Genomic DNA, 14,804 nt, shown 5'->3' with positions numbered 1-14,804 from the left:
CCAAAAAATTAGATTTATAATTGTTTGCTTCAATCTTTGTTACAGAGAGAGTGGCGCCTCTTAACATCAGTTTCACTACATTTATTCGTTCTAACATGCTCTAAAAAAGATGTATTACCCAAATTTTAAGCCAGAATTGGAAGATAAGCTCTTAGCAATGTAGAGAAACAGAATCCAAACTTAATGTGCAAGAGCAATAACAAAAAGCTCAATGCTAGCTCTTGCTAGTTTATGTTAATATTTTTGTTGTGTTTACAGTGCTCATTTTCTCAAATATCTTGTGTTTTTTAAGTTTTAACCCTGAACTGTTCTTCTATCAGAAATTTCTACATATAAGTAATTGCAATTTTGTACTGAAGATCTTGCTGCTGTTAAATAGGGCAAGAAGCAGTTTGCTTCTTGTAGCGTGAAGGGTAAGATTTTGTTTTATATGTCCTTTTTGAGAGCCTGCTATTGACAAATTAGTATGCTTTAAGTAAGTTTTTGGAAAGCTTCAGGCTTGGGAAACACCACAGAACCACTGGGGAATTTGGCTCAGGTGTGACTGTTTTATTTGGTTTTAATATTATTCAAAAGAAAAAGCAGATACTTCACAGAATTGCCAACCTGGTGAGAACAGACTCAGTGAACTGTTCCTCCTGAGGAACCTCTTGCTGGCTTTGTGTTTGATTCTTACAACAGCACCTATGGTTCTGGAAAGCCTTAAAAAACTTGAAGTGCCAGATCACTGTCCTCCTGTGCCAATGCTAAACATAAATTTTTCCGCATGAGTCAACTGAGTGAAGATCAGATGTTTTAAAAAGCACTTGATTTTCATTTGCCCGAAGGCTGCTGTGCTAACAAGTTTTCAGTGATTTCATGGCTGGAAGTTACTGAAAATTTGTCCTTGCAGCTATTTCATAACTCGACTGTTTTGCACATCTTTGTGAACTGAGATTACTGAGATCAGTGTTCTGCTATTTCTAATTTTTGTAATTTGAGTCATTATTTGTAGGAAAATTTGCATAGGTCTTGAGACATTGTTGTCAGTTCATATCTTTGGCTGAAGTTCGCCAGATGCATTTGTAGAATATGAAAATGCTGTTAAGCTAGATCAGCAGTCCCTGGTATGCTAGGCTGGAAGGAAAAGCCTCTCAGAATGCAACTTCATTACGTTTTCTCTCTGAAGTTCTAAAACAACTGTGTTGTGCGGCTTTTTTCTTTCAAAAACAGCACTGCTGGTTAATGCCCTCCCAGATGCTGTTCATTTATTCCTTAGAAACAAATGTCAGCTTTCTCCTGCTCATTCCTATGATGAAAGAACAAGTTCAGTACTTCTTAGTGAGATGTATTTTCTCAGGAAAAGTTGATTTGACCTGGTGCTGGATGTTTAAAAAAAGTTAAGTATTTTTCTTGCTGTATACAATGTGTTATAAAAATGCAAGATTCACAGTGATGCCATCATGTATATCTTGTCTTTAACCAAATGCAAATGTCTTTAAACAGGAGTGGCAAAACAAGAAGAATTACAGTAGCTCTGGAGGTGTTTTTTTGCTTGTGGTGGGGTGTTTTTTGTTTTGTTTTGTTTAGGCTTTTGAGGCTTCAGAGTAGCTGAGCATAGTGCAGAAGATAGCTCAGACAGGAGGGAGGAATGCATAGCAAAGGGAAGGCCAGCTCAAAATTAGGGAGAGGTGGAGGAGGCGGATAATAGTTTCAAGCAAAGGACATCATTCAGAGAACCGTTTTATCCAAGGCTAGTAGAAGAACAGACACAGAATCTATCAGCTGAAGCAAGTCTGAAGTTATCTGTTAAGGTCAGAGAACCGTAACTCTGTTCCTGAACTGTGGCAGTGTACTGATGACATACTCAAATGTGTAGTAGTGTTTATATTCAATGTAAATATCCTCTGTGCTGCTACATGTATCTAAGTTTCTGTTCTTGGATCAAAACTCAAGATTTGGGTGAAAAGGAGTCAGTGAGAGAAAAGTTGTAAAGAGGTAAGGCACACTGCAGGGGCTGAGTAAGCAGGAGAGAGAATGGCCTGAGTGGCCGTGGTAGCTTAGCCCTTGCCAGCAGCCAGGTGCCCACCCAGCCTCTTGGTGGCATGGGAGGAGAAGATAGGATGGGAAAGTACCTGGGGTGAGATAAAGGCAGGGAGATTGCATACCAATTACTGTTGCAGACAAAGCAGTCTCAACTTGGAGAAAATCAATTTAATTTATTGCTAAATAAAATAGATCTGGGTAGAGAGAAATTGAAGACCAAATTAAACCAATTTAAACCAATGCGTTTACAGGACGTGGCAGTGGGTGGTGGGTTAAGGTCAGTACAGAACAGTTTTCCCTGCCACTCCTTCCTCCTCATGCTTTTCCCCACCCTGGTGTGGGTTCCCCACAGGCTGCAGTTCCTGTATGAATATCCATCTCCTCTGGTGCAGCTACTAAGGAGTTTGTTGATAGTTTTATGGTATCATGCAAGATTGAGATATTGATCCCCAGTCATGGATTGTAAACTTTGCATGAGAATTGCTGTGAATTGCCCAAGCCTTTCCATGTTGTTTTTTTGTTTGTTTTTTTTTAATAACACAACATCACTTTTGTCTTCTGTGAGAATGCAGAGCAATGCATTTGTGTTTGTGTTGAGTAATGTTAGGAAAGGAAGTAAAAAATCAGAAGATCTGTTGGAATAAATAATGACTGTCAATAGATTTCTTTCCTGCAGAGCTATTTTGGAGCAAAGGTGTCTTCATTCACTCTTTCACATCTTTTTTTTTATTATTTTTTTTTTATTTATTATTATTAAGGTGCAGTTCAGCTGAGTTTGAACTCTTTTTCGTCCGTCCGTAAACTGTGAAACAGAAGGATGCAGAAGACTATCCCTTGCTTTTTTGTACATGAATGATAAGAGCACAAGACCATTACTGCAAGTTTGCTGCAAAGATGAGTTCGGAGGAGAAGAGTATATCTCCTGCTCACAAAACATCCACTCCATCACATAGAAGTGCCTCCTCTTCGTCATCATCTCAGAGGGATAGGAGGCAGGTAAGGAAAAGATCTAAATGTTTGTAACATCTGTTGAAAGGATTCATTTATTCCTGTAGAGTGGCAGTTTGTTGTTGCTGGCTCCAAATTCTCTTCCTCACAGCACTGAATGTTATCACTACAGCCAAGAACCATTGCTTTTGTGTTTGTTTTTTTTTTTTTTTTGGTTTTTTTTTTTGTTTTTTTGTTTTTTTTTCCCCCCACTTCCCACAGGGTTTGGAAGAAAGATTCAGAAGAAACATGAGCACTAATTGTAGTACTGTAGCAGGAAGGATATAATCATGTGGACAAGTAGGAGATGAGCTCTAACATTTTTTGGGAAGTGGGTTCTTTGGCAGCATGAGCCTACAGTTGCTTCAAACTGTTTTTCCTCCTAAATGAATATCTCTTTTTGTTAATCTTACTACAGAGAAGTATTATATTTCCACAGCAAAATTCAATTCCATTTAAATGTTTCATTGTTAATCCTTTATGGAAGCATGTGACATTTTGAATACTTGGTTTACTACAAGTTTACACCAGTTGCCCCCACATCATGCAGTGCCGGTCTAATTATGTTAGACTTCCATTATCAAGAAGCTCTTGTTTATGTGGATGTATCACACCTTTTCTCCAGGATCCCCCTCAGACAAGGGCTCTATTATTTTTACTCAAAACAATCTACACATTCCTGTGTTTTTGTTTATTTGTTTTTTGAGAGCTGGCTGTATAGTCTGGCTCCAGCATCAGTGGGAGCCCTTCAGAAGCATCAGATCTACTATCACATTTCAGATAAGTTGTTACAAATGCAATGTTTTATACTGAAAATCTGATTAGACCAAAAACATACTTTGAAGATTGTATCTATGGAAACCTTCAACACTAAATCAGCTTCTGAGCTAATTTAACAATTAAAAAAAAAAAAGAATTTTGTCCAAAAAGAATTGTTATATGTAAGAATCTTACAACTCTATAATTTTAGATAATGTGAAAATATTATTATTCATGCCATACTGACTTCTTTTCAGTTTGACAAGAAGAAGAGGCAGGAAAAGAACTTAAATCAGTGTTTATGCGGTATACATTTACTTGAATGGGAATAGCTTAGAAATGTTTTCCAGCAACTTGTATTCCAGCTGGGATGCTTTTTCCTCAGTTGCTAATAGTTTTTTTTCTTACCTGACTTGACTTGTAAAAATGTTGATGAAAACTATAACATTTATGGCTTTGAATGTAAATAGTCTCACCATAAGGTATGTAAAAAATGTTAAACAATCAAAAGAATTTTGATATACGTTAAGTAACAGGCAAGAAATGTGCCTGGAATTTTTAAAATAATTTCTGTTGCCTTTCAATGAAGGCAGAAATGGTTTCCTCAGAGATAATAAATACTTCCCCTTTTCTGTTGTACAGAACTTGGGATAGCTGTACTCAGTTAAGTCTTAGCACCTAGTCTCCTCTTAATTTTTCAGTAGTTCTGTTTGAAATCCAGAGTTTTATTTGAAGTAGTGTCAGTGTATTTTATTAAACCCAAAGAAAATGAATGCAGGACTTGTGACTGAGCTGCTGAGCTCAGCTAAGAGCATATCCTCTGAATATTCTTTGTTATTATGTAGTTTGGTAGGATCATGCAAGAGAGAATGAAAAAAATTACCTTTTGGGAATATATTTTACCATAAATCTAGTGGCTACTGTATTTGTTACCATGGCAATGGGGTAGTGTAAGGTATAGCAGTCATTGTAATAAAATTGATGCTTAGCTTTAAGTCTGTATTTGGTCACTGAAACATGAAGCATAATTTTAAAATAATCCTGAAGAGGTTGATGATGTGATGGTGCATCTGGAGCTACCTTGAACCTAGTAATGTCTGATGATGCTTAGCAAGTATATTTAAGCGCGTAGATGTGGACTGGAAAGGCTACAGCAAGGCATTCAGTTTTTTTACCTTGGTGTCACAGGCAGACAAATACCCAGGAGAATGAACTACTGCAAGCAATACAGCATGAGATGCAATGGTACTATACCTAAGGAAGTAAACATATGAATGTTTTCTTTGTACATATTCTTAGATGCAGCAAATAATTTGGCTTCTTTGGGCCATCTGCTGTAATGTTTATATGTCTGATTTCTTTCCTCACTTATGGCACTATTTGTATATGTTTTGCTTTTTATAGGATTTCCCCAAAACATAGTGATAGTTGAGGTTGTGGAGGATTTTCTTTTGGGGGCTCTTGGTTTTTGCTGTGAGAAGGCTTGAAAATTCTGTCTTACTGTCTCCTTGAACTCTTCATACGAGCTGGGAGAAAAGCACCCTCCCTGAAGGGGTAATCTTTATGGATATGGGAAGTGATATGACTAGGTAAAGTGTCCATGTAGCTTTCATTGTCATACGTGAGGATAACACTTGATATTTCTAGATGGTTAATGACTGAAATCTTCTCATCATATAATTCTTGTCAAAGTCATACCAGCAATTATGGAACACTTTCCCAATAAATTACAGTGCAGGAGGCAGAATGACTATGATAAATCATCTCAGAGAGAGTGGAAAATGTTGTGCTGTATATAATGCTGGCATTTTAATGTAGCTTTCTTATTTGTGCAATATATATCACCTAAGAGAATTAGCAGTCAGCAGAAGCTTTGACATTGCCAATTTGCAGCCTCCATGACTAAAGTAATTGATAAATGAACAGAGTGTACTGGAGCCAGTAATAGACCAAAAAAAAATTGTTTCAGATTTTTATCATCGTAGGAACTTTAGCATCATTTGTTCTCACTGAAATCTTGGTTAATTAGGCTGATTGGACAGGCCCAGGCCTAACCCATGTTGTTAACCTCTGAGCTGAGCAGCTCTGCAGGACAGTTGTGCTGTGTTGATGGGAGTACTGCAGAGACAAGCAGCAGCAGCAGGTTTTCCTTCAGTGGAGCTGTTGCAGAACATAGAGCTCCTGTCATTTCAAGTGTCAGGACTACTGAAGCTCCTGAGCAAAACTGAGTCCCCTTACAAAACTGAATGTAAAAACTGCAATTATAACAACCTTTTTTATAGGCCATGCTGGAAGGGGAGGTTCTTGTTCTCCATTCCTTGTGAAACTCTGAAAAGGCTAGTCATACTGTTTCACTTAACAAATTGGAGGAAAACTAGTGCTGTTTTTAGAAAGTACAGTTGAATATCATAAATCATATGCTGTGCATTCAATCAGATGATTGTAAGCTCTTTAAAAATATTCTATATTATAGTTATTGACTGACCATGCAAGTAATGCTGTGGACTGTAATATCTTATATATTCACTGCAATGCATAGGAAGTAACAATGTGCTGAGAAGGCAGAAAGAAGCATGTAGGTTATAGGGTTAATGTTGTGCAGTTTCGTAAATTGGGGCCTGACCCCAGGCTATTAAGCCTGCAGTCACAGAACAAAGAGGGAGTAATACAGGAGGAGAGTAATAATAATGAAATTGTGAACAAAGACAAGAGTTTGACTTTTCTGACCACTTGTAAAGGTTAGCTAATACATGATATAAAGTAGATTTAGCAGTGTCTGCTATTTTACATGTGAGGATTTCTCTTCTAATGTCTCAGTTTTCTTTTTGGTCCTTTAGGGAGGAGATATGATTATCTATTATCTCTTTACCTTTCTGTTTCTCTCTGTCAGATTGCTGTTTCAACAAAACCTTGTTTCTTTTTCCACACAGAAAACACAAAAGTAGAATAGCTTTTAGTCCTATTGCATTAAGTCTTGTATGGTCACCTTACTGCTGGCAGTGCTTTCATATTGCAAATGAATATTGTCTTTCAGCCATATGTGAAGACTGAAAGATAGAAGGGTCTTTGAAGGAAAAAGAGAATAGATTTCCTAGAGCAGCAATCGTCTGCTTTTTAGATTTTAATGTAATTTTTTTTTTTTATCTTTCTGTAAGAGTAATAATGACTAATAGGAGAAGAGGTTGTACTCAAGGGATAGAGAAAGGGCTGAGTTTGGACTGAAGATGTTAACCTGGCTTTGAAATGAAGGAAGAGAGCGCGATTCCAAAGTCAAGACTTGCCTGGAGGTCTATGCTGGGAAATGTTAGCTTTTTGTAGCCACTGTATTTTAGTTGACAAAGTAGTCTCCTGAAAACAGTTTTTCCTAAGGCAAATATCCCCATTTTATAGGAATGAAGGCTTTAATGATGATGGAAGGATAGAGTCATTTGTGTGCAGCACCCTTAACCAAACCTTAGTTTATAGAGTAACTGGAAGACTATAAAAAAGCTATTGCAATAGGCGAATCTGGAGGTGAAATGTATACCAAGAAAAATGCATGTATACCAAGAAAAATGTATGTGGGGAAAAAAAGGACTAATAATTGTTATTTGGATATAGGAATACAGTATAAATCCAGGCATGTCACTGCTGGGCACTATGTTAAGCATGTAATAAAAGTCAGTTGCTAGCATAAAATGCTGATTAGATGGGACAAAGGTAGATTAGAAGGAGAAAAGGAAATACAGAGGTGACTTGTTGTCTGTTTCATCAACTAATGAGAAAACATAATGGGAAGAGATGTACATGAAAGGAGAGTACCATAGACTCTATGTCAATTCCAGCTTCCTCTGTTTGGCTGATGTTGAGAAGAGTAAAAGGAAAGTTCTGAAGGGAAGACTCTTGGGAAAGAAAAATGCCATCAAGGTTTTGGAGGGAAGGTTTCTATTATGTCTAGATGTGGTTTTCATGGAAAGGAACCTTAGTAGAAACCCAGAACTAGTTTCACTGAGCTGCAGTGTAGCTGATGCTCTCATGTACTTAACTGGCTCCTGAATGTTCTGCTAAGGAGAAAGGAGGAGGGAGCCAGAATATGGAAATTAAAGTTAAAATGTTGAAGCAGTTCTTTTTGTAGCCCCTTGGTGTAGGTGTGGAAGAAGAGCGAGCTTGCCAGTTGTAGATGTACAATTGGATAAAGAGCTGTTGTGACAGAAGTTTGCAATGGTTCATGTATCATGTAATTTAGCTGAAGGCCACTGTAATCAAGATGATACTTATGAATCACCTATCCGAAACAGATTCTGTGAGTCACTGGTATGTGATTTTATATATATATATATGTATATATATGTATATATAAAGTTTCTTTTAAATATATTTATTTTTAATGGAGATTTCAGCTACTAGCAATTTTTCTTGGTATGTTAGAGTGGTAGGGTGAGGCGCATCATGTACACCGGTCCATCTTGGTTGTTGGAAACTTGTCATTTGAAAAAGTCTCTCTCTTTTCATTGCCCTGTTTCATTTAGCATTTTTGGTACTTTTTCTGAGGCACTTGAAGTAATTGGACACTAGAGTTGGTGGAAGGACAGGAAAGTTAGTGAAAGGAGTGTTCATATTTGTGTAATTTATTTTTTTGTCTTTAGTATGTTGATGAGTTACTTCAAACTCAACTTTCTTCTTATGACCAGTTATGATCACAGGCACATTATCAAGGACATTTTTGAGGCTCTGTTATAGATTTCTGCCTCATAAATGATGACAATATAGTTGATGGGCCTTTTTACTGTGCCTGCGTATCTGTTCAGTGTGCCTCAGAAAATGTTGCTCATACAAGGCTGCAACACAGTATAACATAATATATTCCATGAGGAAGTCTGAGGGCATATATATTCCTTCTTTATTCTTTAATTGAGTAGAAACCTATAGAAACCTATACTCTTGCTCACTGCTGACAACCTGGTATGACATCTGTGAAAAAATTCCTGATGGAAATTTCATATGCTCTTATCTCTTTGTGACTTTAAAAGTCATGAAAGAAAGGCAAGTATGGATGGTTGTCCAGTAGTTAATACACGGACATGAGAACAGGGAGCTTTATTCCCAGCCTTGCACTGTAACAAAGTGTAGACTTTTATGAGCCTTTTTACTTCTCAATGGTTTTTGAGAATTATTTCAATAATAATTGCTAATCTCTTTGAGAGCTTCAAACTAGAGATGCTGCTAAATGCCAAGTACTGTTGTTGCAGTGATGTAATTCTCTTTTGCCCTCTCTTTCCTAATTAACTCTCTTCAGATAATACAGATGAAGCAGCATTAGAGCAGGAAGTGTTAAATAAATACTTTAAATGGCAGTAGCCCACTGGAGCAAGCAAATCTTCTGAGGGAGCCAAAGAATGAAGTGGCAAAATTGGTAACAAAAACACGCAATTATTCATTAAGTCAGCTAACTACTGCTACTCTACAAGTCTTGATAATCCTCTGCATTTAATACAGTCTGAAAATGTTCATTATGTTCAGAAGGTAGTGGCTTTTATTTCAGTGTCTGAGAAAATGCCCAAAATGATGAATAGAGTAATTTCAGGAAGCTATAGGACATCTCTGAATGTTCAATGCCATAGCACTTGTCTTAAAGGAAGTCATAACTCTCAAGCCTGCTAGATTTCTTGTTTATCATTTCAGTGATTAAAAGTGAACTTAATCCACAAGTAAGTGTCTATGAGTGTTATAATCAGATCTTCCGAAGAAAGTATGAACTTCCAGAGTGAAGCTCTTTGGACTGTAAGTGTGAGACAAGAATAGGAACTTGTGTAAATAAGACTCGGAGTGAACTGAGGCAAATGGACCCTGGAGGTTAGGCAAGCATCCCCCAGAACATATGCTGATGGGTGCAGTGAAAGCATGAGGAAACTTGGCTTCAGCACTGGGCGTCCCAAGGGCAAGGACTGCTGGCACAGATTGGCAGCACCACATACCCAGAAATCCTCACTTTGTGCCTTTATTTCTGCCTAGAATTTGCAGGACAGATTTATGGCAGCCAGAAGATGTGTGTCCATGTTCATGTGCACTGGGTAGGCCCTCTCCAGTCAGCAGATATTTGGATCACGAGTGCTCCTGCACTAGGTAATACCTGTAGAGATTTGTAGACAAGATCTCCCAGAGTATAATCCTGGCAATTAATAGTGGAGAGATGATGCCTGTTTCTAAGAAAGATTTTGTGTTAAAGCCGCTGAAGAAATAAAAGGGGCTGGAGCAGTGAAGGAAAGACAGCCTCGGCTGGTCTAGAAGGCACTCTGGCACAGTGTGGGAAGCAGGCTGAGCAGCAGAATGGGTCTGATCCGTGACAGCGATAGTGTGCATGCAGTGCTGTCCCACGGGGCTGTGTGCATGTCTGAGCCTTGCAAATGTGGCAGTTGGAGTTATCTTAGCTCTAGGAATGCTTCAGACACTACAAGGGGGACGCTGAGGTTCACAGGTCTGCTATGAAGAGAGATTTCCCTTTTTTAAACTGTCATTTCAATTAGAAATGGTCTATGTAGCTATCTTCTGTTACAAAACCCAGGAAATTGCTCACATAAAAGCTTAATTACCCATGCAAATTAAGATAGATAATTTAAAGTGGTATTTTTAGAACATGGTCACTCCTGCTTTCCCCCTGTTCCATTTTTTCCCCTCTGCCATGCATTCACCTATATGGGAATGTCTTCTTTTTGAGAACATAATTTAAAAGGTTGGCTTGGACTTCAATACATGAATAAGAAATTTTTAAAAAGTCATACGATTCCAGTGTCTTAAGACACGAATTGAGATTACTGTAATATGCACTCATTTTCTAACTCAGTCCCAAATGGGCTTTTGAGGATTGATGTGTGCATGTACACTCATACAGGAATTCTGAGGAGGGAAGTGCAACACTTTTGAAGTGACTTATGGTTTCTTGGAAAGAAAAGGAGGCATGATTTTTTTCATTTCCTCAGTGGACGGCAAAGACACAAAAATGGAAAGAAGATGGGAGCAATGGCAGGCATGATATGAAGGCTTCCGTTTTGAAGACATTTGTGCAAGACAGGGAGGATCCATGTTGAAGGCATACAAATGTATTGAGCAGAATAAATGTGTGCCTTAGAGAGGTGTCAGAACAGGAAGTAGCTTTACTGTTTTTACTAAATACTTTTTTACTAAATACTGGCATTGAAAATAAAGCTGTTAAATTGAAACTTTATTTTTTTTTCTCAGTAGAAAAAGATTTTAGATAAAATTAAAAAAAAACAAATATCCTGTTTCATTTCTTTTCTTTCTTTATATATATATATATATTTTTTTTTTTTTCCCCGTAACACCTCATATTATTCTGCTGTGTATATGAAAGTTTAGATTATATTGAAAGAGTCTAAGCAGGTAGCTTACAGTAGGATGTGAAAGAACCCCAGGAAGAAAGGGCTTTCTTTTTCTGAACCTACACACAATTTTAGGTGAGTGTCCAACTTCGTCCTTTAATTTGTGTTAACTTAAATTTGATTGTAATCATTTATCAGAATGAAACTGCTTATATTTTCTAAAGAAGGCCATTTACCATGTCTAGAATGCTTGTATTAGTTAACAAATTAACAGAGCAAGGAAATTTTCTTGTATGCATGTGATTTATTTTCCTTCATTTTCTTTTACTATATTAGCATTAGTAAAAAGAATTGCCTGGAACTATTTAGAAAAATCTCAACCCTTTGAATTGTGATTCTTCAACACTCATAATATCACTTTGTATCATCAGCAAACATTTAAATACTCTCAGTCAGATATTGGCAGTTTATCTGTTTGCTCTGTTTTGAGATAAGCCTGTCAAAATCTAAAATGAGAAAGAATAAAGTTGCCATTAAAGACTTAGGCTGCAACTTGGTAGTCATCCCAAGCTCACTGTCACTCCAGCTGATTGCAGTTACAATGATAGCTTTTCTCTGCTTTGTCCAGTTCTGTTAGTGCTTCCCTCCAAGAATCTCTTCAGAGGAGCGGGAGCTTACTTCTTTTCAGTTTGTGAAAAAAAATCTTTTAAAAGCAAAGGATTCTTTGTTTCCAGCAGCTAAAAGCATACTGCCTGTAACACACTGCCTGCAATGCAAAACTGGAGTTCCAGAAAGGGCTAATAGAGAGCTCCTGTGCAAACAAATCCTTGACATTTCTGTAATACAAGAAGTGTTTATTTTCTACCTCATGGGAAAGAAGTGGATACCTGCATACCTGTGTATTATTAATATGGTGCAGAACTGCTGCTTAGATATATCTGTCTTTCAGTAAAAAGGTTACAAAGAGACAATGTTTAAGGATAAACTGCTCTTAAGCACATTTCTATACAAGATGAGTATGTGTTACAAAGTGAAAAAAAGATGAACTACATGTGCTATTCATGAAGTATTAAGTTCCTTTGTTTGTTAGTTGATAGCTCAGATTGTTGGAAGACAGGTATGGTGCAGGGTTGATAGGAGAGACTGAGGATAAAAATAGGACTGTCATTGTCTTATACAAAATAAAAAGCATGCTAGAAGAAAGAAAGGAGAAATACAGTGATGGAGACGTGGTTACTTTGTTTTGTACTCACCCTTCTCTTACAGTGATATTCAGGACTCTGTCTTTATTCCAACATCAGCAGAAGGAAAGCCAGAGAAAACTGAGATGTAGCCTAAGATAAAACCAAATTCAAGGTTATTCCATTTGGAAATAATATTGCAGATGAAAACATGTATTGCAGTGTTATTTAAAAGATATCAAAATTGCATTTACATCTGTATCTAACCTTTTTCTACTGCTGTTTTTCAGATAAGTGAAGAATGCTACGTTTTTAGATGACAATGTTATTAAGCATTGCACTTCATATGAGGCAGGATTCAAATACAGAACACACATCTGTGCAGGGGTAGCTAGGTTGTGAAAAGAATTCCAGTGAATAGCAGACGAAGATGCACTAACCAGTACTTTGAATTAAAAATAAAACTCAAACAAACAAAAAAACAACCCAACAACAACAAACAGAGAAAAACTATGTTTTGCATTGCTCTCTTAGTGTCTGTATGCATGCTCTGGTTATGAGTGCTGTGAGCAAGGAGAGTGACCCACCAATCCATTTTCATTAATTGATAGCCACATTATGCATATTTTTAACTAAAGGGAGTCTGAATCTGATGTGAGCAATAAATTCCTCACCAGATTGTCTATTTTTTGAAAAATCAATAAATTATAAATCAAATAAGAGAGAATTCATTCCATTAAGTATAATTAATTCCATTAAGTAATTAAGAAGCAAAGCAGAAAGGGAGGCTTGAGTGCCGGACTTGACATTCACTGGATTTCATGTCTTTACTTACCCAATGTTGCTATTCTTTCCTTGCCTTCCCTTTGAAAACACACCTGAATATCTTTTCTCTACAGGGGAAGTCATATTCAGTTAAAAAACATTAGAGTTTTCAGCCTCTATGGCCTGATGGAGACCAGATGCTCTATGCCAGCATTTATTCTGGTGGACGAGGTGGATGGGTCTCTGAACTCTTCACTGAGAAACAAAATTGGCATGTAGAGCCAGTTATGTAGAGCCAAGTTATCTAGAAAGATATCTTTATACTGTAAAATACATTTTTCATTCTTGCCCTCCAGAAAAGGTGAGAATATGAAACATCATCACATCATTATACTGTCCATCGGCTTTCTTCTCCATCACATGTGTTTGGGAAGCAACATGAAATAAACACAGGAAAGAATCAGCACTTGTGTTCACCATGTGTAGGGTTCCTAGGGACACTTTGGAGCTGATTTGTGGTCTTGTCTGTAACATATGTTGTGAATAATCTCAAAGTTGAAGGAAGGGTCACAGTTAGGACTAAGATTTAGCAGTGGGATTTTGAAACAATTTCAGTCAAACTCATAGTTCTGTTGAATTAATTTCCAAGAACTGCTGGCATTTTCTACCAGGACAGAAATAGCACACAGGTAATCCTGAAGCATGCAGGAAACCTGGAACTGAGCAATGAAATAGTCCGCCTGTGCTCTTGGGATGGGATGAGGGAGTGTTCCAGGCTGGCCAATATGCCTGGATTCATGGATTAGTCAGTTCTGATAAACAACACCCAGAAGCTGTATTGATCTGCCTCTTTCTTCCCATAAGTTTTTTTAAAGTGCTTCTTTCACTGACTTAAGTGCTTGTTTTACTGACTTTTTCTTGTTAAAACCAAAAAAGTTGATAATAACTTTTAGATTGAAATAATTCTTCTTTCTGTGGTGCTAAATAGGTAAAGAAACTTCTGCATTATAAAAATAGCAGCTTTTCAAAATGTCAAATAATTGTGTAATTTCTAGCAGTAATTTTGCAGTAATATAACATACATTAATGGAAAACATTTTGCACCAAATAATATGTCTTAATATTATGCTAGAGACGTCATAAATTTAAAGGAATTATTTTGTGTCAATGTAATAGTGGTTATGACAGAAAAGAATTGGAAAGGAGATTTTTACAGAAAATGAGATAACGCTTCTTGAAGTAAGGCATGTAAAGAAGGCAATTTTATTTTAAAAGTGTTCATTTTCTGATTTCCAGACAAATAGTTGAAAAAGTCAGCATTCATTAAAGTGCTGTTAGCTAATAATGTGTTTCTCAACTGAAGTGGAACTGTAATAACAGAGAGCTGATTAAAAAAAATAAAATAACACAACACACACAAAAACCTAGCCTTAGAATCATGTGGTTGAAAATGTCACTGGAAATCTGGCAAGCCAGGGGCTGCTGGGTTGCTCTACTCTAAATATTTTACAAAATGAAATTGCAGTTATGTAACAACAAACTGCATTGGCTGCTATACACGAGACCTTCAGAACATCTGTGTTGGGCAGTGCTCCATTTCGAGATGGAGGGGCTCCTGCCTGCCAAACAGAACTGGCAAGAAAGTTGGGAATCATCCTGACTGTGATAATCAAAAGGCATGTTAATCTTCCTTGGAAGAATGGATGAAGGTTTTACTGCATATTGTTCAAATCTGATGCTATGTGTGGAAATGTAGCATTTCATGTGTTCA

General features: G+C 37.1%; 1 protein-coding gene across 6 annotated transcripts in view; it reads left to right on the top strand.

Moving 5' to 3' along the window:
• Nucleotides 1-14,804, top strand: part of OSBPL6 (oxysterol binding protein like 6) — an 89,237-nt gene that overhangs the window by 40,250 nt on the left and 34,183 nt on the right. For all 6 annotated transcript variants that reach the window (XM_032189905.1, XM_032189906.1, XM_032189903.1 and 3 more), the window contains one exon: nucleotides 2,784-3,021. In XM_032189905.1, the coding sequence (XP_032045796.1) occupies nucleotides 2,878-3,021 (144 nt within the window). In that variant the 5' untranslated portion in view covers nucleotides 2,784-2,877. The remainder of the gene's footprint in view (nucleotides 1-2,783; nucleotides 3,022-14,804) is intronic.

The sequence above is a fragment of the Aythya fuligula genome, chromosome 6, assembly GCF_009819795.1.
Source record: "Aythya fuligula isolate bAytFul2 chromosome 6, bAytFul2.pri, whole genome shotgun sequence".
Classification (NCBI taxonomy): Eukaryota; Metazoa; Chordata; class Aves; order Anseriformes; family Anatidae; genus Aythya; species Aythya fuligula.
This window is presented reverse-complemented; position numbering and strand designations above follow the sequence as displayed.